General features: G+C 37.4%; 1 protein-coding gene and 1 long non-coding RNA gene across 9 annotated transcripts in view; one reads left to right on the top strand and one right to left on the bottom strand.

The window, feature by feature from the left end:
• The window catches only part of LOC139958752 (uncharacterized), a 97,354-nt gene that overhangs the window by 39,286 nt on the left and 32,562 nt on the right, over positions 1-25,506 (bottom strand). The gene's annotated exons all lie outside the window — the stretch shown is intronic.
• LOC139958745 (RNA-binding motif, single-stranded-interacting protein 1-like) overlaps positions 1-25,506 on the top strand; it is a 263,437-nt gene that overhangs the window by 216,011 nt on the left and 21,920 nt on the right. For all 7 annotated transcript variants that reach the window (XM_071956056.1, XM_071956058.1, XM_071956057.1 and 4 more), the window contains 3 exons: positions 1,637-1,863; positions 21,991-22,049; positions 24,213-24,304. In XM_071956056.1, coding sequence (XP_071812157.1) covers positions 1,637-1,863; positions 21,991-22,049; positions 24,213-24,304 — 378 coding nt within the window. The remainder of the gene's footprint in view (positions 1-1,636; positions 1,864-21,990; positions 22,050-24,212; positions 24,305-25,506) is intronic.

The following is a 25,506-nucleotide window of genomic DNA, read 5'->3' as shown; positions in this document are numbered from 1 at the left end:
AATTTGTCCGTCTATTTTGATAAACATTCTCTGTAGTCCAGTTCAGAACTATATTATCAATTGTTGGCCAAAGCAACTTGAATTTTGTAAAAGCAAATGTTGGGGAAACTAGAATTTATGGCTGTGTCAAAAATGACGAGTGATCAAAGCAAATCATATGAATTTATAACACAGTTTGATTCACTATCTATACTGTCATCATTCTGTGTGTATTTGTGGCCAGCTCAGTTATTGCAACTTATATTGCAACAAAAGAATCGTGCTGGATGAAAATGTATATACATACATAATTTACATATGTATACCATGTATCACATATGTATAGTGTATAAGTAGCATACATATACTAAGCCTTACTTTGGTAGTAAAGCCAAGTAGATTTTTTGGGAGAAAGGGCGGGATCTGCTGGTATACCCTGAACTATTGATTCCACAAGAGACAAAATTTCAGAGGACCGATGATTAGTGAAAACTCGCAGTAAACATGCTGTTCTCAAAAACCCCATGGGGTACATAGGTGATGCTGGTACCATTTATAGTCCCCATAAAGTGAGAAAAAGGTTGCAAAGATGCTGTGAAAGAAATTTTAAACCAAGGGTATTATATATTAGTAGACATTGTAATCTGTTGTGAAATGGTATCTTGATTCTTGATTTATCATTTCATCATATCAGTGTACCATCAGTAGTAAGTCAGTAATAGTCCTTAGCTACCTCGATAACTCCATGATACGCTTTTAATTTTCTTTCACAATTTGAAGTTTTGGTCTCTACAACTTTTAACGACGGTATATAAGCTGGCAATTTGTTTTTGCGTATATTATACTGCAGCATCCTTCAATGTTGTAGAAAACACACATAGATATCAAATATTTAACATATCTACAACATTGGGCCAATTATTTGTGACTTTTTATGTACAAGGTTCACATGATTTACACTGTGCATTACTTTCAATACTGTTTCGATGGGCTGCCGAGCTCCCTGATCGAGGCTGCTGTACCTGCTTCACAATACGGAGTGTTTAACGGTAAACCATAAAAACAAGGAAGTGCTTGTACAAAGTTTGCATAGTGTCTCCTGGGGAAGCTTGTGCAGGAAATCCTGAATCCTATAGTCACACTAGCAAACACTAACCAATAACTGTGAACCCGCTTAAACACTTGTTTTCAAAGAGACAACTCAGTTAAACCTTTCCGCTATTCTTGAGCCTGAAGTCGTCAAATACGGGGGTCTCTGCTGCAGACCATTAAATGTTTCAAGCCTTTCCGAAATACTGTACATGTATACACACTCGTCGCTACCGCAGACAAGGGGTGAAGATTAAAACGCGAGATTTCTGTGTGCAGACCGTAAAAAAAACTTGAGCCTCGGTAATAAAGTAGTCGGTTTGTCGAGTGCCAGCTATTTCTAACAAGTCCGAGCCTTAAAAAACATGCCCTCTTACCTACCCTTCAACATGGTTTAATAGCTATCATAAACCATATCAAATTTCAGCATGGTTGTACTTTGCTTTGTCATATTCTTTTGCACACCCCCACCATCATAAAAGGTTTTTAAGTCTTTGGTGAATGTGTCTTTTCTAAAACACGGTTGCTAAATTTACAAATCTTTCGTTTATTTTGCTTTCTCTCACAGACCTACCCTACGAGTGTTCGCAGTATGCATCCACCCAGTCCCGGTGGCTCAGGCGGTTCCGCGGTTTCTTCCGCCTCTTCTCCTCAACTCCAGTCACCACATTCCCAGACCTCCACCGGTTCAATCAGTGGCATGAGTGGTAGCGGAGACCTAAGTAAAACCAATCTCTACATCAGGGGCCTTCCAGAGAAAACCAGAGATGAAGATCTCGTCACACTATGTAAACCGTAAGTCAGCAACTGCCTGCCTTCTTTTTCGCAATTTTTTTTTTTTGTCAAAGAAAAATTTACTGGGAAAAAATTCATTTCTATGCTAAATTTCTCCCTCCCACCCCCCCCCCATCCCCCCTGAAACCTTGAATAACTGTATAATTTTATCACTTCATAAATTTCTGAAGATTAAAAAAAAGATATACAGATTCTGTAGAGCTCTGCTAATGGAGATTGTTTGCTTCATAATATGATAATGGTGCTTTCCAAGCTCTAATTTATCATTTATAATTTAAACAAATGAATAGTAATCATTATTTGCGATTAGTTGCGGTATAAAATAATGCAGCGGGTTAAATCTTGTCATGAAATTATCATGTTTAAGTGATAAAACCAAACAAAAGTTAATAATAACATGGAGCGCCAGCCTGGGTATGTTAAAAAAGTCTTTGGCTTGTTTGTATCAAACCACATTATGTCTTGTCCCTTGTCAATCTGTCAATGTTCGTCTAAATGGGATCTCGTACTCGCCTCCCTCTCCCACTCTCCCAGACTACAATTGCATTTGTCAATTCCTGGCAAATTCAGATATCCTCTTCTACGATGCTGAAGATCATGTGCACTTTACAATAACGTTAGTGTCAATAACACATACAAACCAACTCAGCAATCCATTTCTTGATTTCAATAGAAAACTGTCCTGTTGAAGCTAATTAGGAAGTATTATACCAAAAACAATGCAGAGAGCCCCCCCTCCCTCCCCCCACCCGCCATTGATGCAATAAAAGAAGTCAATCGCCTTCTCTTCTCATTGAGGAATTGTGTAATAAAGTTTGTTTGTCTTTGTGAAGTCGGGCTCCTTTTACCAATTTGAGACAGATTAGATTCAGAGAGATAGATTTTCCTGAACTCTTCAACTATCCCACTTTTTTCTTTCCCGTTCAATTCCTTTGGGTATAGAGGCAAGGACTTGCTCTCTGCCTAAGCCCAACAAGAACTTCGCTCGATGACGACTTTAGTCAATACATTGCCCAGTAATGCAAGTCTGGTGTAAAAATAGGCCGTTGGGTTTGATTGGTCTCCCTGTAAAGAAAAGTTTGCGTAATTGACACCGCGCAGAGAAAAAATGTCAACGAGGATGGTCGTATCTTCTTCGTCAGAATTCCCGTCTTGGCCCCATTTTCCTCTCTAAGATGCTTAAATCTTGTAGCTGTACCTAAGCAATTTGCCCTCCAGTTTTTCTCCCCAAGAAGATCACATCACAAAATGTAGGAATATATACCTACCTGCACTTGGAATCAATTGCTTTAGCAGCCCAAAACTTCTAACATTCATGGAGGAATTCTTCCTGACTCAAAAATCTATCATCACAAAAGGTTATAAACAGTGCTCTCCGATCACTTTAGAAGTTAATTTGCTCGGAATTAACTTTATTTCATGCTTTAAAAATATCATCAAATCATGGGGACTCTCCCTAGTTCCTTGTGAAAAAGCAAACGATCTCATCGGTATTTTGACTTAAACCGGAGCTGATGGATGGTTGGTTAATTTCCCTCGGGATGCGAGAATGCTCAGAAGGAAGGATGGGGGTATTTTAGGGGGTGGAGGAAACGGAGTGTAAGACACTCTTCAGAGAAGATGACTTTTCCAGATGGTCATCGAGTACATCGTCTAAGGTTTATAACGAAATATGCCCCGAAAATGTTACTTTGATTGCGGAAGGTACTAAAATAGTAAGTCAAAATAGTAAAATAGTAAGTCACTCACAAACCATCAAGCATGTTAACTGTATTAACCTCTCCGAAAGCATTTGCCATCACTGAAACATTACTCCAGGTCCACAGAATCGCTAGAAAAACAAATTTATGAATAATTTTTTAAAGTTTTTAGATTACTACCGATAACAGCCCTCTTTAATAACCTTTACTATGAATTACCAAAACTTGATCTCTGCGGTTCTTGAGAAATAGAAACAAATGTTGAGACCGGTGTGAAGCTTTAACCTCACCATCTTGGTGTTGTCAGGTCCCTTTCTAACCATAAAAACAACTTTGCAAACATGAAAGAGCATTTGGTAATAATGGCCATGTTTGTACCACATGGAGAATGCTGTCAAGTGTGTAATTTCTATTACAGATTTCTCCAAGGGATCCTCTAAAGGGTTTTAAAAAAGACGAGAGATCGTTTTCTTTGATTTATTTGCGATTTTAGTTACAAGTTTTTTTGACTTTTCAAAAGTGCAGCAGCAGCAAATGGCTGTTGATCACACTTACGAGTAGACGAGTCTTCCCGGAGGCTGTCACGGATATCCATGATCCAAGATAAAAGCTTCGTTTATTAGATTTAAAAAAAGACAACAACAAGAAATGAAAGTGAGATGACAGTAAGAAGCTGGGTTTATTTTAGTCTTTGTTTAGTTTTTAAGGCGAAAGAAAATGCAGAATAAGAGAATGATTCGTTAATTGCTAAACTTCGATTCAGAAAGTCAAAATTTGCAAATAGACATATTTACTTCCAAGGACAATCTCGGATGGATGAAAATTGACAAAATTTGCATTAAAGTAATTTCCGTGAAAAGTTTCAGAAATGTTGGGGAAAAAATGAAACAAGATATACATTTCACAATCATGTTTCATTTTTAAATCCTCTAAAAATAAAAAAAAAGGGGAAAAAGGATGACAATAGTGCGAATTAATTTTGATGCATGCATCCAATTATAAGGAAAGCTGTTTATATTTGATGATTTCACGATATTTATCATCGTCTTTTCAGAGGGATATGGTAAAAGGGAACTAAAATCTTTGCACGATGGATAATTAAAGCCAGATTTGATGTTTGAATGCAACTTGCACTGTTAGTTGATTTATCCTGTTTCTTTTCGTAACAGCCCTACCAACCAAAAATAAAAAACCATAAAAGGCACTTTTATGGTTAACAAGCAATTTTCATTTCTTTCCACGTTATTTCACAGAACTTTATATGAAAAGAGGACAATGTTTGCGCTCTTGTTGCATGTAGGCCTTACTCTATTTGCCATGGCAACATGGCAAAAAATATGATGCTTTAAAAATTATGCACAAAAACACAAATTATTGATAATGGGCACTTTCCCCCTCAGTAGTCTGTTTACATTCAGGCCCTTATCAAGTTTCCGTGAAGCGTGGAAATTGTGAGTTGCTAACTCCTCTTAAGGCTCCTCCAAGTTAATTAACAAGGGTATGCGGCTGCTTTATAATGCTCTCTTTCTTGCTTGTCATTCGACAAACACTCGCTTGCCTCTCATTCAGTTTCTCATCTGAGTTTTCAACGAGAGGAAAATGTCACCTCCATCATGTCCGTTCGTCGTCAAATTTTTTTTTTTTTTTTTTTTTTTTTCCTTTCCCCCCTTGTTGTAAGGTGAGAAGTTCCTCACCCTTTTCAGATGACAAACAGATAAACTGGTTTCGGGAGGAAGCTTGGTCGGTAATCGAAGGAGGTCAGAAAGCATTTTCATCCGCTCTCCCAGCCTTTAGATATCAATTCAAAATGCTAAAAAAAGCAATTTTAAAAGTGGAGATTCAATCATGCAGGGCCTCAGGTCGACGATGAGTTACGACGGTCTGTGATGTACAAACTGTTTTCCTATGGCCCTGTTCTCTCTCAAGAAATATGTATTATTAGCTTTTGCGTGGTCGTGGCGGGCAGTCACTTACGAATTGAACAGAAGAAGAAAATTGAAAGTGGATAGGAGTTGCGTTTTGATATGCCCGCTTCAGTTATTATCATATTAATGCTGATAGGAAAGATCACATGAGTCCTACACTACGGATTATGTTATGTGGGACTTAATAGTGCACTTTCACCTATAGACCTCCTTTTTGCAATGGTTTAATGTCCTTGCTTAAACTGCGTTTGGGCCATATATTGAGGTTGTTCACCTCTTTAAGGACTGCCTCAAAATTCAAACCCATTCTACGTGTTTTATGCACCGATTGCTAACATCACTGGCAAATCTGATCAATTTTGCTGCTGAAATTTTTATGAAAATTATTACTTCGTCAGAAAGGACAGCCCACGAAGAAACGATGTTTACACAGAGATTATAAATGTTATTTGAAATGCGCCTTATAAGCAATGTCACTCCTATAAGCTGTAGGCCTTCACGTTCGTCTCTAAACTGAATTGCTTGCAATATCATCAATCCTGGTCACCCATTTGTATCACTCTGTCATTCGAGCTAAGTTAAAAATTACAAGAGGGATCCAACAAAATGTTTTGAAGTTTAGTGAGAATTAGACCAACATTTGTCATGTTGGAAATATAATAAGAGGGATATAATAGGACGGCTCTCACAAGGGCATAGAAAGACCGTCTGTGTTGATCCAATATGCTAGAACGAGTAATAACGAGTATAGTATGGTCACTCCGGGTCAAACTCTACAAAATAGTAAATGGAACCAAGTATGCACCTCAGAACGTCTTCCCACATTTTATTTGCTATGTAGGAATTAGTCCTCGTAAACATCAGCTAATTGATCACAAAATTTTGGCTCTATGACACCGATGATCAGAACTTTGAATAACTGTAATATTTATGTATATGTATGTATGTACGTGCGGCACACATAAGCGCATGCTAAAATGTAATTTTGTCTTGCTTCGGATGGGCTGTTGCCAAGGAAGAATTGATTGTGTTTTCTGTGCATGATGGATTATCATACATACATATACATTCAGCTTTGCCATTTAGCGAGCCGTTCAAACTTTACACATGGACGAAACAAGTCTCTTTCTTGCACAGGTGTGAAATGAATTGCGGTTAGGCCGAGCCAGGCTGCAGCATCTAATGCAACTAATCTATCCTGTACAGTAAACCCTTGAGTGACATTTGCTAAAATTAGGGAAGTAGGTTTTCACGGTTCATCGAATTTGATATGAGAATATAATCTTTAAACTTGTCGGTAGCGATGAGCAGAAATTTGGCATTCTGCATGAGCAGCCACCCACTGCCAAAGTGCTTGATTGGAATAAGTCTGTTATTTGCCAACACTAATTATTAATAGTGTTCTGCTGTTTGCTCCAAAAAGTCACATTCTCCCGAAACGTACAAATTTTTGCGAAAGTTAAAGTGTTTGACGTACACAAATGGTATGTGTGCAAAGTGATATATATGGCTCTGTACATAACATGACAGTGTTATATACAAAAACAGAACTAACCCAGACATGCACAAAAGTAAAGTTATCTTCTGTCAAATCCCAAATTAACAGTTGGAGGAAAAAAAGTCGGTTGGGTGGTGGTGGGGGGGTAGGAGGGACACAGGACCTTTGCCTCCATAAAATCTTCAATGATACGTACGTATTCCTTAAATCCATGGTTTAGTACACACTGCATTTTCATTTATGAGCCTTAACCTTTCTGTAGTTTCATTTTAATTTTCATTTCACTTTCAGCTAACAATTAGACAACTTTTTTTTATCTTTGTACCTTGTGTTACTGTTACTGGTCATTTAACCTCTGAAGATCCTGCTAGGATCGAAACGTCAGGCCAACTTACTTTTACACATTCTCTTTCATGGGCTCTCTAGTGGATAAGCAGTTTGCTAACAGTTTTATTTTATTTTGACTTTTTATCATGTTCCCATCAGTTTCCTTTATTTTGCTGAGATGATTTATTTCGGGAAATTACTGAATCATTTTCTCAAGTAAGTGCTCCGCTCCTGCTCTCTCTACGGCTCGAAAGAAAAAAAAAGTCCACGGAGATGTATTGTAAGAAAACAAATTTCATGCGACCTCCATCTTAAGGTGATAATTTTGTCAGCCGTGAGGAGTTTTACATGGCTGCGGAGTAGTATTTTATCAAATTTTTACGAAGGAGATAACAACGTTCAAGGCTGCCTCGGGATGTTTGAAAATTCTTAATACAGTCGTTTTGGCGACGTCAGGCTGGCTTGGGTGTACTGATGCTATCTCATTAATTTTCACGGCCTGTGCTAATGGATTCAACAGCATCTTTGAAAGATATTCATTTGGAAGAGAGGTTTATGACTTGCTGAAACGATAAGAATAATCACTTTGTAATATTTGCTCCCGACTCTTGGCTTTGAAATTTTTTGATCACTTTAAGTGTTTTTATAATAAGTTAATTTCATCGAACATTGTGGAGGTCTACCAAAAGGGAAGAATTAAAAAAACGTGCCATTTCCATGGTTATGAAATTATAGCTGTAATTGCTTAGCAACAGAAAAGTCGGTTGTATTTGTGGAAATTGGCCACAATTGTTGTCTTTAAATCGTATCAAAATTGTATATGTATCGGAAGAATTTTGAAGAAAGCCAAAGAAAGGGTATTACTCATGTTTGTCCCTACCCTTGCCAGGAAAAACCAAAATTTAAATAGGGGAGTTGTAAGTGGTTAGGTTCGGACTGGCAATAGAATAAGGCTGGAAGTACAACTCTTCTTAGTAAAAGTGAAATACTGTTAGAATCAATACTAACCAGAGAACCAAAATGCACCTTTATATTGCTATAACTGGTAGAAGTTTTCAGGGGGGATAGGGGGGGGGTCTATGGTGGCACTGAAGAGAAGGGGAAGAGATTACAACTGAGGTAATCCTGCTGAAAGTGAGTGAAAGTAAGCAAGGAACTATTTCTGCCGCAATGCATCACGGGTGACCAATGCGCTTGATTTACGTACCGACAATACAGACTTAATTACAACACAGTGAACACACATCATGACATATATTCTTAAGATAGCACTTTAGTAAAAGTAAATGGTAATCGTAAAGCACATAATTCATCCTGATCCCCCTGTCCACCCGTCCTTATTCAGGACATAGTATAGCCAATTTTGGCCATCTATTTATAATAAATAATATATATCTATATGTAAATAGAGAGAGAGAGGGAGAGAAGGCCAAGATTGATTAAACTTGCAGAAGACCTCTAGCTCATCAACCTGAACATGATCCATGGGCAAGGTTTTCTACCGAAGGTGAGAAAACGCGCTCAATTATTTAACTCTGGGTCTTATCGTCCCGTCTCCCGAGGTAATATTATCGGTGAATCAAAGGTGATAATGATCGTATTACCATCGCCATCTCACCGAACCAAACTTTATAAACTCCACTGTAAAACGATGTCATTGAGACTCTACTGGAATAGAAATAGCAAGAAAAAAGATGATAAACAAAAATACCTTGAAAGAATCGGAAGGGGCAGTGGAAATGGAAACGGGAAATATGTAAAACCGAGAACTGCCTAAAAGAATTATCTAAAGTCCATCGGTTCCACTGGCATGTTTTTTTTTCCGAGGGTTTTAGTATTTGTGTATTGAAACTTGAACGGAAACAGAGGATGTGTCATACACTATTAATAGCTATTACATAGTCTTCCTTGAAGTCGAGAAATGGCCCTTACATTTGGGAAAGGTGTTTTTCTTGGTTCTCTGAATTTTGTGCAGGTTTTGCTTCAAATTTTTATTTTCATAGTAAATTGTAATATTCTTTGATTGGAATAGCCCTCAAGTATGAAAGCAAAAGTTTACCTATTTGAAGTTTTTTATTAAATATTTGAAGACTTGCTAATGTGAGGAAAACCTAACTGGCAATGAAGTTTTAACTTTTTAGTTTCTTATGCATGTTTGTTTGTTTATTTTTTTTTTCTTAGATATTGCGTTCAATTTAAGATTCTTTGACTATTTGTTTATTCCTTGCCGGAGGCAAAAGGAATCTATGCAATGGTGATGGAGTGTGTGTGTTGCTTGTAAACATGGTAACTCAAAAGGTTAATGGTGGATTAACTTCTTACTAGGTATGTGGATCCCTGTAGCGAGTACAAGAAGTCTGTTGTTTTCTGTGAAGTTCGATGGTCATTGGGGTCAACAGAGGTCAAAGTCTGAAAACATTACGAGTAGATAACTCAAAAAGTACATCTTTGTTGAACTTCATACATGGTATTCATTTTATCAAGATATATTTCACACCATATTAAGTTATAAACAATGTCATATAACTCTGAACAACTATTAAAAGGGATTTGCTAGCTCAAAGTTGGTCAAATGTATCTATATTTCACATAGGAAGACTGTTATTTCTGGATATTGAATCATTTTGGTTTAAACTTCTATACTGTAAAATCCTTATTCAGTTGAATGATATGGTTGATACCCACCAAGAGATTTCTACAAATCTTTTCTGGTTCTCTCTCAAGTCTTGGAGAAATTTAACTCAATTGCTCTACATAAGTCAGATAGTTACAGTATACTTTGTAGTTTGAGCAAAATGTATGGCAAGGAATCACAAAGCTAATTGGCTTTCTGGTTTGTTTCCCCCTCGCACTTTTGTAATCGCCTTTGAAGTAATAGAATAAATATTAGGGTAAAGGCTACTGCAGTTTGATAAGAGGGAAGGAAAAGGAGGAGCATTAAGAATGCTAATTAGAAATCTTTGTACAGTTAATTATCCGTCGACTTGTTTTAAGTCAACAAGGCAACCTATTAAGAAAACAGATGCTATGTGGACTGAGAAGTATAGGCTCTTACACTATATGTACTACTTAGCTGTAAACCTACAATGGATTACTCATACATTTTCAATGGCTCAGCTATGATGAGACCAAACTTCGTTTTTGCAAGTATATAGCAACAGTGGTATGTTTTAGTAAAGTTAAAACTACTCACTGAAACTGCAATTAAATATGCTACCATTTCTCAGTGGGGAGAAAAAAATTCTCTCTGCTTGGTTGAATAAAAAGGGAGAAGTCACATTTATGACATCATATGCTATAATATTTATTGATGAAATATAAATGGGCAGTCTAGTCAAGGTAATGTATGAGTCCTAACTATGATGATATATGTATAGGCCGATATATCCAAGACATTACAATCTGAGCAATGTATAGTTTCCTTCCGTTGAAAAAAACTGAATTGAAAGAGAAATGTGCCAGCTATTCTGATTGGACCATCCACAACTGTGCACACCTGCAGGTTCTGTGTCAGTTGACATAAGATAAATCACCTTTGACCTATAACCTTCCAAGAAGATTTTTTGATGATATGAACCATATTATATTTGTCTATATATTTATTGGCAGCATGTATCTTTTTTTTTGCTTTTCTGAGACTTACTCTATATTGGTTTATTGCCCACTGGGAATGGCATATCACTCAGGGCATAATGACAAGAGAGGGTGGGAGGAGGGGAGGAATAAGAGGTGGAGAGACAGGAGGAGGGGGGAGGGTCAAGAGGAGGAAGGAACATTCAACATAGTGTCCTAATTTATGTCACATGGACATGTGAACTGAAAAAAGTCACCTACCCTTATCTCGTATTTTAATAGATTGGTTTTGTTACCAACATTTGCAGGATTTTCATAGACCCCTATAATTACTGTTATCCCCTTTACCCTACCACCCTCTCCCACCCCCATCTAGAACCCCTGTTTCATAGCTATGTGCAGTACACACATGGATTCATGACTCATGGGAGAAAATAGTCACAAGCAACACATTCTGACACACTGATATGAATAACAAAAATAGAGATCAAATGTTAAGTTTCTAAACTCTGGATTTGCAGTACCTTAAAGTTCTCAGAAAGAAGGAAAAATCATAGAATAGAGTGAGGGTATGTTGGAATCCCTGGGCGTGACAGCTCATTCCCAGAAATCTGTATTGATAACAATTTTACAACTGACATTCTTGAAATTTTTTCAGTGCCTATTCCTTTTTCATTTACTGTGGTTTTTGTGGTTTGAAATGACTGGGAATCATGCACCACCACTTGACCTATAAATGTATACTTGAGGGGGATTTACAATCTTGTTGCTCAAGGTAAAAAGAATGTCAACCAACTTTGGTGCTTCTTTTTGAGTTAATTTCCCTTATGATACATGGAGGATAAATCATGCTTGAGTGGAATTTTTGTTGGAAAAATAATAATGAATAATTTATTAGACCTTAATTTTAATATTGTATACATACTGTAAACCTGTACATATCCCAATTAAAAAAAATGCCTGACATATGTAACTCATTCCTCCTTGGAAGGAGGGTGGGATGGGGGGGGGGAGGGAGGGGGGAGGGACTAATGGAATCTTTGTGATGGTGATTTTGTGGGTGTGTGGTGTGGTGTGTGTGTTGTGAACAGCTGAATTGAACTTTACAATTGAACTTCACAAGATCAATGATGAGTACAAGAAGCACATTATTGAAATTAAGAGGTCCAAGGTCAACAGAGGTCAAAGTGTACAAACCTTATAAAGCACCACAACTCAGCAAATGGTTTTAACTACGATGAAGTTGGCTTTCTGGTTGATTATCTCAACTGTTAACATGACATGAAACAATAACCGATCGCCTGCGTGTACGAAAATTACCTTTTCTTTCCGTAACATCTGTATTGATGGATTTTACAGAATGCGACACGGAAACATTTCCACTCCTACTGTCAAATTTCAATTTTCAATTTTCTTCGAGAAAGTGTATGAAGTGCACAGTTAATTGAGCAGTACACAATTGTGTGCGAGTAAAATCTGAATATGTCATTAAAAATATTTTAATCCCTTTTCCCCTGCCATATGGAAAGTATGTGTGGCACTCAAACCCATCCATGGCAGCACCTGCATAGATTGTGATCTTCTTAAAAAATATTTTGAAAATAGGTAGGTATATAAGTTATTCAGCTTTGCTTCAGGGAGACAACACTCCTTATACATTGAAAATTTGATTGTGCAACTCTTGGGCTGTGTACTAAAAACCCTTTAGGAATGTGTTAGGGCTTTTCAAGAGGTTTGAATAGTAAGCAGTGTGACCCTTATCAAACCAAAGGGCTGCTTGAGTAAGCACATAGACAAGTCCACAAGTGCGAGGTTGGAATTCCTCTGTGCTGCAATTCTATAGAGTTAGCTAGATTATGGGGAGTTTAACAACACAATTGGAAGGAAGCAAGAAAAGAAAAAAAGAAGTCACAAAGGCTGTTTTTGAGTGCTAGCAATGAAGTATAAATCAAATATGTTTTGTTATTTCTTTTTGGAAGTTAAAAAAACCCTCAAGAGTTATTTTGGCATACAGCAGGCCAGTATTCAGGAGTCAGGGGAAGGAATTTTGTTTGTCAGGGGGAAAAAAAGCCTTTAGTGACAAGACTGCCTTGCTTTTTAGATTGAACTTTGACTGCAGTTTTTTTCCAAAACAACGCCCTGGTAAGAAAAGGCAATCAAACAAAATGATGAATGGCAAATTTATTGAACAGGAAATTTTGAAAAGAAGGCAAAAGAAAATGTTATTTGACTGAGCCTGTTTTCAAGTAACCTTTAGAAGAGCGGGCCTAAGCTTTTATAGCTTTCATAGGATTTTCAGAATCCTAGAGGTGTTTGTGTGTGTTTGCTGTTGTATGCGGAGAAACATGGGTGGACGTTAAGAGACATTGAGAAATTTGCTGCAGTACGGTAGTACCCAGTTCTAGCGGACACACGGCAGCATAGAGTGGAGAACCCAAAAAGAAAGCCTAATCCTACGTTCAAATTTTCATGAGCTTGGCACACTTATAGTCACTTCCATTAGGATAGGTTATGAGACGAAAAGTGGCACAATTAATTGAATATTCATGCAGGTGATGGCGATATTATTCCCAATCCAAACAATTTTAGTATTTTGTAACTTAACCCCCCCCCTTTCATCCTTTTCACCCCTCCCCTCCTTCTATAGTGTTCCAACTCCAAACCATTTTAGTATTTCGTAACTTAACCCCCTCCCTACCTTCCACCTCTACAAAGCATATTTCGCAGAGACCAAAATCTGTTGTAGTAAGTTTCCAATGGTAACAAATGTTATGTTGATTACCTTCAAGTAATTTAAACATAACTGATAGTATATATGTAGTGTTACATCAACCCACATGTTCAGTATACAAATAGAACTTGAGCTGTTGGGACGGGTGGTGGGGGGGGGGGTTGGGGAACCCTAATACTGTGAATGCTCTTTCAACTGACTATGGGCTGAAAGTCTCTGTATGGAATACCAAAAATCAACTGACTTCTGGAAGTGGGCCAATCCGCCATTTTTACTTTATCAGCTCGCAAAGCAGTAAAGGTCAATGATAGTTGTACACTGTAAAATCTAGAGCACGTTTCTAGAGTTTTTTGTACATGTACCGGCAAAACATCTGTTGCACTTGGGTAAAGACCTTGACCCATAAAGTGTAGGCCTATACATATATATGTATATATATGATATATATTGATATGAGTGTTTCAAACTGCCTGATGTAGCAAATTCATCATTGTGAATTTTGGTTAATACCAACCAAAGTAAGGCATACTGTAGTGTTAATACCAATGGTGATTTATTTCACGACAATACATCAAATTAACACTTCAACTTAACACTAGAAGGTAAAAAAAGTTCTTCTTTTCTAATTTGTATTTATATTTATAACAAAAAATTGACCAGTATAAGCTCAAGAACTAAAGTTTGATTCAATTCTCATATTCTCAAAAACATCGTTTTTGAAGCAAAACATCAACTTCATTCTATAGAAACAAAAAACTGAAGTATAGGCAGTTCTGCACTTTCATACATACGTTGTATGACGACGTACGGTGTTGTTTATAAGAATCTTCGCTAAAGGTATTATCATAACGAATTATCACCGTTAGAAGGTAACGGATACCCCGAGTGTTAAAATAGTACCAGATTATAAAGACCTCAGTTTGTAATTTCCACAAGGATCAAGAGAGAGACATTTGTTATGGCAAAGGGCTTGAAAGAACCAAAACCTAACTATTGTTTGAGCTTTATGTAAGGGATTAACCAGTAAGGTATTCAAGGATTTAAGCCTCCCCCCCCTACAAGATCTCTTAGCTGTCCAAATTTGGCCCCTGGGCCACCTGTTCAGTCAGTTAAACCGGAAAGCTTAAGTAGGACCTCAAGTAAACAATTACTTTCGGAAGGGTATGTATATCTCTCTGAAGAGGTTGCACCTGCCATTAGCCACCCATCGAGAACCCCAGATATAGTTCAGTTTAAACAACTTGGATGAATGTCGTTATGCCAGGCAATAAATTATTCGGTGAAATTTTTGGTAGCCAGGCTTAATTGTGAAAGTCTGGGCTCACCAAGACCTTAAATTAAGGAAGGGACGCATTCGGTAGCCCGGCCGGCCCTAGATATCCGTCTTGTCACCGCTCTTGCCCAAGGCCAGGATTTAAGACTTTAACAAGCAGTGATTGTGGAATGCTACATAAAGACTTGTATAACTTCTTGTCTTTTTAGTCTTCTAAAGGCATCCAGATTCTTCAAAGAGGTGCTAACCCTTTTGGCAAAGAATTTCCTACCTTTTGATATAAAAGGGGTTTTAAAAAAAAAGAAAGGGCTTTCAATTTTCCTGACTCCATTCTATGAGACTGAAGTCAGATGTGGAGCAGAGAGAGAGAGCTTGAGATTTTGAATGATGGCTTTGGTGCCCCGTCCTTAATCTGTTTATCCTGGTCCGAACAAACCCAAACAATGGGCTCCCTGGGAGATTCACAGGAGAGGATTGTCAAGACTCAGTTATAATCACTGAGTCTTGACAAATGCTGCCAGTAAAAAAAAAAACTAGATATATATGTATAAAAATAAAAGAAGAAAAACAAAATAGGAAGTAGAAGGGTGAAAAAAGGGGACCAAGCTCCTCTATTCAGCTTACTACTTACTCTTTCATCATCCTGAATCTATTAACGCAAATGGAAGTTCTCTAAGCCGTCCCTTCTTTCGGGAGCTACTTAATTTGAATGAATTACCATAGTCTAATGATCACTTGTCATGCAGTGTGTGCTATCTGGGGCGTTTCAATGGGAAGTTATAGTTTGGAGAAACTGTACAAAACCGATGATGGAAAAAGTCTCGAGCATAATATAATCTCGGAAGAAGATCGGCGTGAAATTATCATTCCAAATTGGGAAAACTCTTTTTAGGTCATTATTACAAGAGCAAAGAGCAGGAGTTGGGTTAAGCAGTGTTGACTTAAGCCCCTCACTCCAGTTGCTGGGTAATTTGCTGTGAAATTTGTAGGAGCCCCGAGAGTAATTCCAAAACCAACATGTGAGCTTTGCCCAGAATATTTGTTATTCTGTAATTACTTTTTTCTTCAAATTTCTCTCTCCCTCTTTGTGGCAGTTACTGGTTAAACTTTAGAAGAGACAGGAGGTTCATTAAATACTGCCCTCTATTTAGTCTCTTTTCTTGCATAGCTATCCAAATTGAAAATTAAAAAAAAAATAATGTGGGTTCATTTTATTGGTTCCTTGCTTTTTGCAAAGCAAGGAACCTATGCGTTCAACTTGGCGTGTGTGTGTGTGTGTGTGTGTGTGTGTGTGTGTGTGTGTGTGTGTGTGTGTGTGTGTGTGTGTGTATGTGACGCTTGGCTTGTGTACACGATATCTCAATAAGGAAATGATGTATCATGATGAAACTTGTTGGGTGGATAGCCCATAGTAAGAGGAAGATCCCTATTGTTTTTGGTGCCCGCAAAGGTCACCAAAGGTCAGTTAGATGCCAAAAACCAATATATTAAAAACAGCAATAACTCCCATTGACAGGGTCCGACATGGTTGATATTTTGGGAGTAGTTGTGAATGGGGTAAGGCATCGTTTCGAAACATAACGATAATGTGATCCAAGGTCAACAAAGGTCAATTAATGATAAAAAACTAGTATTTTTGCGATAACTTGAGAACGAAATGTTCGTTAGGGTTGGGAGTTGCTTCAATGTAATCCAATTGTCGACCCGCACCTGGGTGACCCTTGACCTCAATTTGACCTTTGGTGACCTTTACGTGTTTTTGGGGATTTTTACAGTTTTGATGCTATTTTCAGATGTCAAAGGTACCTTCTGAACATAAATGTCAATAGGTTGACCCCGTGTGACCTTTATGTGCGAAGTTATATGGGGTCAAAGTTTTTCGGTCGGAGTTAGGATGGTTGTACAGACTTTTCGTTTTGTTTTTTGGAATCAGGAGATTAAACTACATCTGAAACCAAGGTCAAAAGGTCAAAGGTCACATTAGAAAAAATGTGCTTATTTTGGGAGGAAACGAGCAAAAAAGAAAATGTTTGGTTTTGATGCTAGATTTGGATACCAAAGGTACCTTCCGATCAAAAATGTCAATGGGTTGACACCCGTGTGACCTTCGTGTGCGAAGTTATACTAGGTCAAAGTTAATTTTCAGACATTTAATGCAATAACTCCCAGTTCCAAGGTGTGACGTGGTTGATATTTTTGGACAAGTTGCAAATGGTATAGGGGAATATTTTCAAACTTAACGGTCATGTGATCCGAGGTCACCAAAGGTCAATTAATGTTAAAAAACTAGTATTTTGGGAGGAGAAAATGGGCAAAGAAAAAAATGTTTGAATTTGTATAGTTTGATGCTCTATTTAGGTCTCACCGATCAAAAATGTCAATAAGTTGACCCAAGGTGACCTTTGTATGTTAAGTTATATGAGGTCAAAGTTAATTTTCAGACATTTAGTGTAATAACTCCCAGTGCCAAGGTATTACACGGTTGATATTTTGGGACAAGTTGCAAATGGTATAGGGGAATATTTTCAAAATTAACGGTCATGTGATCCGAGGTCACTAAAGGTCAATTAATGATAAAAAACTAGTATTTTTGCGATAACTTGAGAACAAATTGTCCGTTAGGGTTGGGAGTTGCTTCAATGTAATCCAATTGTCGACCCGCATCTGGGTGACCCTTGACCTAAATTTGACCTCTGGTGACCTCTGGTGACCTTTTTGTGTTTTGTGGATTTTTACAGTTTCGATGCTAGTTTCAGATGTTAAAGGTACCTTCTGATCATAAATGTCAATGGGTTGACCCCCGTGTGACCTTTGTGTGCGAAGTTATACGAGGTCAAAGTTAATTTTCAGACATTTAATGCAATGACTCCCAGTTCCAAGGTGTGACACGGTTGATACTTTTGGAGTAGTTGCAAATGGTATAGGGTATTATTTTCAAACTTAACGGTCATGTGATCCAAGGTCACCAAAGGTCAATTAATGATAAAAAACTAGTATTTTTGCGATAACTTGAGAACGAATTGTCAGTTAGGGTTGGGAGTTGCTTCTACGTAATCCAATTGTCCACCCACATCTGGGTGACCCTTGACCTCAATTTGACCTCTGGTGACCTTTTCGTGTTTTGGGGATTTTTACAGTTTCGATGCTATTTTCAGATGTTAAAGGTACCTTCTGATCATAAATGTCAATAGGTTGACCCCTGGATGAGCTTTGTGTGAAGTTATAGGAGGTCAAAGTTAATTTTCAGACATTTCATGCAATAACTCCCAGTGCCAAGGTGTGACAAGGTTGATTTTTTTGGACAAGTTGCGAATGGTATAGGGGAATATTTTCAAACTTAGCGGTCATGTGATCCAAGGTCACCAAAGGTCAGCTAATGTTAAAAAACTAGTATTTTAGGGGGAGAAAATGGGCAAAGAAAACATGTTTGAATTTTCACAGTTTTGATGCTCCGTTTAGGTCTCACCGATCAAAAATGTCAATTGGTTGACCTACGGGTGACCTTTGTGTGTGAAGTTATGTATACAAGTTCAAAGTTAATTTTCAGACATTTAATGCAATTAAATTCCAATGCCAAGGTGTGACACGGTTGATAATTTGGGACAAGTTGTGAATGGGGTGTTGGAACATTTTCAAACTTAAAGATCATGTCATCTGTGGTCACGAATGTTATCATATCTGTTGACCGGCTTGTAGGTGACCTTATACTTCTTACATTTTCGACGCCATATTTAGATCTCAGAAGTGCCTTTTGATCAAAATCCGATCACATTTTGTGATCACAAAAGTGTTGGCTATAGTGTTGGTTACTTTATGCGTACATGTAGGACCACAATTACTTGGACTATTTAAGCCCAATCTTGCTTGATAATATTATGTGTATTGTCATATACCCCAAGCAAGGAACCACAGTGCCCTTGGGCTCTTGTTAATATATGAAATCCACAAAATAGCAAGCACAATGCTGTGTTAAGCCAAATAAATACTGTTTCAAACTTCTTTGTTAAGTGCCGTCTGGTGTAAATCCAGGGTGGATAATCGGATTTCAACAATAATTCATGGGGGTATTTCAGGGGAATTCCCCAATCTTCATTCTTGAGAAAAGTGACAGTGGATATCGACATTGACAATGAACTTTTCTTATCAAACTCCATGTCTGATCGTTTTCAATTGGTATAAATGAGGAAACAGGTTTTTCGTTTAGATGTTGTGGTGTCAGCACGACAGGAAACAATTCTAGTCAGGAAAGGTAAAATGAAAGAGATCTTCTTTACCCAAGTCTTCTTTAAAGGTAGCAATAAAAGCTATTAAACTTAGAAAAGGGTAAAATTTAACCGGCTCAAAATTTACTCGCTCGAATCTGACTTGTCTTCTTTCTATCTTGGCACTTTCCCTTCTATCTAGTAAGTTAGTAACATTTTTGTTCTATCCCAGGATACCATCCAATTGATCCAACAATGCTTCCCCCCCCCCTCCCCCCGATCACACAGATAACCACCCCATTTCTCCAACTAAACCCCAAGTTTCCAGGGCCAAAAATGCAGCAAAAACAGACCTTTCAGTACAAAATATTTCACAAATTAACCCCTGATTAACGCCTGTGCATGTGTTATTGAAGTTTGTTATTACAGAGTTTATACAGAGTAAGTGAAGGTTTCCTTTTGAGATTGGATTAATAATTCCAAAGTTCTGTTTACTCACAAATATTAACATTCCGATGGATAGGATCATCCACCGGCGAGCGGCAGCGACTGTCTACATATCACAGCGTGATTTTGTTTGCTTACATGTGATTATGAGTAAAGAGACTAGTTCAAAAGATCAAAACTTCCACACTTGGGTTATTGAACATATTTAAACTTGAAGAGTAAACATTTACTGTTTTGATTATGGAAAAGTGTCATCATTGGGGGCTATATATTCCCATAGTCATTTGCCGCTGGCTAGTTTGTACTTTCTGACATTTCTTATGTTTCATGTCAAGAGGTAGTACATACCTTTTATCAGAGCTGACACATGTCTGGGGTCCGTATTGAGACATCTGTAATTTAGTGAGGTGTCAGGCAGTGAGTGAGTGCCCTAGGAAAAAATGTCTAGTTTACAAAAAACAATTTTTTAGTATCCTATTGGAAAGTTGAAGGGAAAGATCAGAATTTTAGGTTTGGTTTGGAAGAGGACTGGTCACATATTGTGTCAATGAGGTCTACAGTCACACAGATTTGCCCAAATTAATTTGTATTGTGTATATAATCAATGTTAGTATATCCAATGAGCTGCCACAAGACGGTCAATGAGAAAAACAAGCACAGTGTTAAATTGTTTGTAATTACATTATAACCCTCCCACCTCCCCCCCACTCCCACTTCCATGAAGGCTCTCACATTCCTGCCCCCCCCCCTTTCCATTACTGAGATTTAACTACAAGATCTGAAAATAACACATGATGTATGGAATGATTGAAATTAAGGGGGGGGAGGTAGAGGGTTATAAAGGAAAGTTTATGGTACCATACCAAGATGATATAGGGGGTGGGGGAGGAATCGCCACATTCTCCATTGGAAATTATCTTTGAAGGTTTGTTCAATGAGAAGTACTGTCAGGAAATACTTGCTAGATCACTGTACCCTGAGAGAGAGGCGTGGGGGGGGGAGAGGGATTGGTCTCGTTCTATCGCCCAATGCCAATAACATCACATATAACCATGTGATACTGTGAATTATTGTAATACTGTGTTTCTATGTATGAATTTCTTTCTGTACCCTTCATTTTCTATGAACAACATAGCAGAAAAATAAAGTTTGATTGATTAACAAACAATACAGACATATATGCAAGAATATTACATAAATATGCTTATCATATGTAAACAAAATCCTCACTTTAAAAGATACCTACTAGAGTTGTTGTTCCTTGTAATAACCTACAGGTTTGATATTTGATCTAGTATTTTTAGCAACGTATTTGTCACAAGAGTACATTGTCATGAATGAGTGTCGTGTTTGCGTAAAATTGATTTTCCTCGACAGCCCGCCCGATAACATGTCCTTCATAGTTTGAAATGGTTTGCCTGTATCAAACGCAGATCAATAGCGTCAAGTAAATTTCGGAGAGGATTTCCACGGCGCGACGATAAGAACATAGCCGTGGTTAATACTGCACCTACAAATTGTCTCAATCATAAAGTATATGATTAAAGCATGATGGGATGGTTTCAGTCGTTATGTATTTTCACCGTGTACATGAGACATTTTCCGCAAATTGGGGCGAAATGAATTTCGAGTATTGTTTTCAGCATTTGTCTGAGCAACTACAGTCTGAGGATTGCTTATAAAAAATGCACATGTTTAAAGGAGCAGTGTATAGTGAAATGTGAAGAAGGGTCTAAAAAGCGGTTTATGATATGATCTGCACTTACAACGTACCTAATACTAATGATAAAAAAATATACTTGTAGTATTTTGCGCTGACATTTTGAAAAAAACCGTAAATGTAAAGAAAATGGAAGATGACAAATAATTAACAAACTTTTAGTTATTAATTTAATTATTTTGAGCTTCTCTTTGATCGAATGAAGAAAATATATTTTTTGATGTTAAAAGTTGATCAAATTTGCAATCATTTTTTGGGGGGCAGATTGCTTACCTATGGATGTTAAATATCTGGCAAAAAGTGATTTGATACATCGCAATATTTTGCTATTAAACAAGATGTGTTCTTATAATCTTTGTTTATGGTTTATCAAGAACATATTAAAATATATAAAACTTGTTTGCAAGTTAGATGAAAGTTATGTGAAATATACTAACACTTATCAAATTACTTTGTCTAATTTTCGATCACGACGTTCTTGTTTCTATTTCTGTTGTATATTTGCTGTTGCCAAGTCGAGGTTCTTTGTTCCTTTGTCAATGGATGTACCATAACTTCCTTTATTGAGATACTTAAAACACGGATATCTGCATTTCCAACTCCGAAGACAAAAGGTTAATCCAATTTGTTTAGTATCTATCGGCTTTCACATGAAAAAGAAAGTTCTACATAAAAGTGTCGGTGGCGGCGTTGGTTGAGTGATTATATGTTCTCTCTCTCTCTCTTGACAGATACGGTAAAATTACTTCCACTAAGGCAATATTAGACAAAGAAACATGTGAATGTAAAGGTAAGCTGCTTCATTAACTTTCCATTAATTAATTATATGTATACTTTTTAAAACACAATTTAGTGATGAATTTATTGTAAAATCCTCACAAATTCATGAAATGTTTAATGGTGTTTTAGTTCAGTTTAATAAAGAAACATATCTTAGCCTATGCAATGTGTGTGAATATGATTTTGAAGTGGCAGATGTAAAGAGGTAAAAAATGCAGTTTTTCTGTCTTCTGGGTTTCCTCTGTTTGAAATAAACGTGTAAGGGTAATTAAATTAGGTTTAGAGTGTACTAACTGTTGATTGAAATGGTCTTAGAACAGCAGTTGAGACAAAGCTTTTATCATTCATGCATTAATGAATTATCATTCATAACATAAGTTATTAAATTGCATCTTAGTAGAAATTTGTGATACTGAGGCTTAAACAGGAGTGTTGTTCATCATGGATTGAGGGTATTTTGTGGATAAATTTGCATTCTCTGTTCACAATTTCTCACTTTTCCATAAATGGCCAGCCACATGAGAATCATTTTTTGAATTCATCCCACGTAACACCCAGATCCACATGGCTCTCCACTCCCCCCCCCCCATCCTCTCACTTGCCTCTCAGGCTGTCCCATCCCCAACCCTATAAAACCCCATATCATCACTTTCTTTCCCTCTCCCTGTCTTGCTTTAATAGTTCTCACCAATTAGAGTGACGAACTCTGTTCCAGCATTTACACCTAATTTACAAGAGACTAGATGACCATTATAAAGACATGCTTTTTGTTTCAATAACTCAGGATTTCTTGATAACCCCCAGACTTTATTAATCTTTCGCACTACTACCTTCTCCGGTCACCTTCTATAATTACTGGCAGCTAATAAGGACATTATAGTTCATGGCATTGATACTTGTTTATAATCAGAGGACAGATAATCTTGTCCTACGTACCAAGGACACTTAGGTGGAGAAACTTAATTAAAAAAGCAGTTAACGCATTTTGGTAACCAATTTCCAACAACCTGAATTACTGCATCAATATTAATGGTTAGATTATCATGATCATGTGCAGTGATCAACCAAATAAATGTTACCTCAATTAACATTAGTTTAAATCTTATATTAAACTCATTCTTCATTAGTTGAAAAATTAATATGGAGCTGTATTTAGCATGTTCTCCACCCCACCTTCCCTCAACAGGTTAACACTCGAAAAGAAAGTGTTAGCTGCATGGATAATGTCGCAACAGATGCAATTTGCTATGCTAGATACATGTCACAGCAAAATTAGAACGTAGACTAGCCTATAGACCTATCACACTTTCCTAGTGACTGTACTCAGCCTATACTCTATACATTTGCATATAAGACTTGAAGGTATATAATCTATTACTATAATGATAAGTTATACTACAATATACCCTCACCTTTTTACAGTGATAAACTTTCTGCATATGTTTCGACAGAGTTCTGCGCTACTAATTTCAGTAAACCGAACCAAAACGTGTTTATGTTGGATCATAAAAGGCCTATAGCTGTTTTAAATATGTTGAAGTAATAATGATATAGTAATTATCTGTAGCAATTAAACCTTACACTATATTTCTGTATTGCTATGGCAGCTAGGCATAGAACAAAATGGCTTGTATCTATGGATTGTTCTTACTCAGTTGTCAAGAATTCAATCTTCCAGAGATGTTGAAGCCAGTCACTCTGACATATTGATAGCAACCAGAATGGTATCAAAGCTATAAACTTCTTCATAGAAACTGATACCACACAGAATATTGTTTACTGTCTGGAAAGTTAAAAAAATATTACACATTGTCGAGAAAAGTGATGCTATCATCACTATTAGAAACATCCAAATTATAACTTTGAATTCTGCATTCCAAGTGATGATGGTGCATGATGATGTGTGTTAATTTGATTTTGAGACACTCTAGTAAAACTAATTAGTATGAGTCAAATGTAAAGCCTGTGTCAATTTACTGAATCAATGCAGTTTTCCTTGTATATGATCAAAACCATGTGACACGCACAATGGAAATACGATTCGCTGAGCATGGAACAAAACATGCAGTTACATCCGCTACTTAAATGACTAATGAACTAGAAATATAAAATACTAAAAAAATGCCTTTTCTTTTCACACTCACACTCTCTCTCTCTGTTTTCTCTATTTTAGGATATGGTTTTGTAGATTTTGAATGTGGTTCAGCCGCAGAAAAAGCAGTTAGAGCTCTCCAAGCAAAAGGCATTCTGGCTCAGATGGCAAAGGTATGTTACCATGACGACATGTCACCCCGACGTGTGCAATTTACATAGTAACGGTGGTCCGCAGTTTCACACCTTGTGAATTAATTTGATGTTAGGACCAGAGTGTTATGCTGATAATTAGCTACAGTGCCAAACTCTCTTGTCGTAGATCTACACTGGAGCTTCCATCTCATCTTAAAGAGAATGGTGTCTCTTGAGAGCGTTACATTGGTTGTACTTTCACAAATGGGGCAGGTGTAAGACAAATAATTTCACAAGTTTTTGTGCCAGTTGTTCATCCCACCAGTGAATTTGTTTTCGGTTCAACGCGGTCAGTCCGTTATGTGGAGATTTTGTATTAAAAAAACAGAACTGCGCAAGGGCGGCAAACTAATCACAAAGCATGGTACAAAAAATAGTAATAATTAACACAAAATTGCAACAACAAAAATAGTTGTCCCAATGTATACAGTTTACACAATGTACATGGTTTTGCATCCCGCAAAATTTAAAAGTAATGTTCTTAGGTTTTTCGTTGAAACCTGTATGTGTCATGCTTGTCACTTTGGTGCTATTTTGGTGGACAAAGATGGCTTTCGTACATCGTTCCTTTAGCAGTATATTATATGGTACAGCTAGATTGAGATGCCAATTCAATTTAAAATGCTGGGCTTCTGTTTCATCCTTTCCGACCCCCGGAGTTTGCATCCCAAAGCGGTCCCATCTCCTCTGCCTCTCTGCCCAAACATTAACCAATGCAAACGTCGTATTTCACCTCAACTTTGTCAATAGTCCAATTGCTCTCTCATGAAATATATCCTTCAAAACTCTGCAATCTCTTATATCAAAGAGCTTGCTGCAATATACATAACCAGTGATTTTGATCAGAGCCTCAAGCTAATTTATAAAAACTCTCTCCGATACTGTGCGAGGAGAATAAACTTCAGAGCATACCTACTGTACGTTACAGCAGCCACCCCGCTAGAGATCCAGTCTTCGTCGTCGTTGGACGAGGAGACTATGTGCAGTAGAATTAATAAATTTTTTTATCGGAGCCCCACAGGCAAAGCACATACCATGCCGAGGCCACCAGACAGCAACAGCAGTGTTGATCAAAAAGAAGCAGACAGAATCTAGGGAGAAGATAGCCGGTTAAAAAAGAGAGTAGAGGAGGTAGCCGGAGGGCTGTAAAGAGGATGAAGGGGTGGATAAATAGATCAACA

This window comes from Apostichopus japonicus, chromosome 18 (assembly GCF_037975245.1).
Source record: "Apostichopus japonicus isolate 1M-3 chromosome 18, ASM3797524v1, whole genome shotgun sequence".
Lineage (NCBI taxonomy): Eukaryota > Metazoa > Echinodermata > Holothuroidea > Aspidochirotida > Stichopodidae > Apostichopus > Apostichopus japonicus.
The sequence above is the reverse complement of the archived record's forward strand: the minus strand, read 5'-3'. Positions and strand labels throughout refer to the sequence as shown.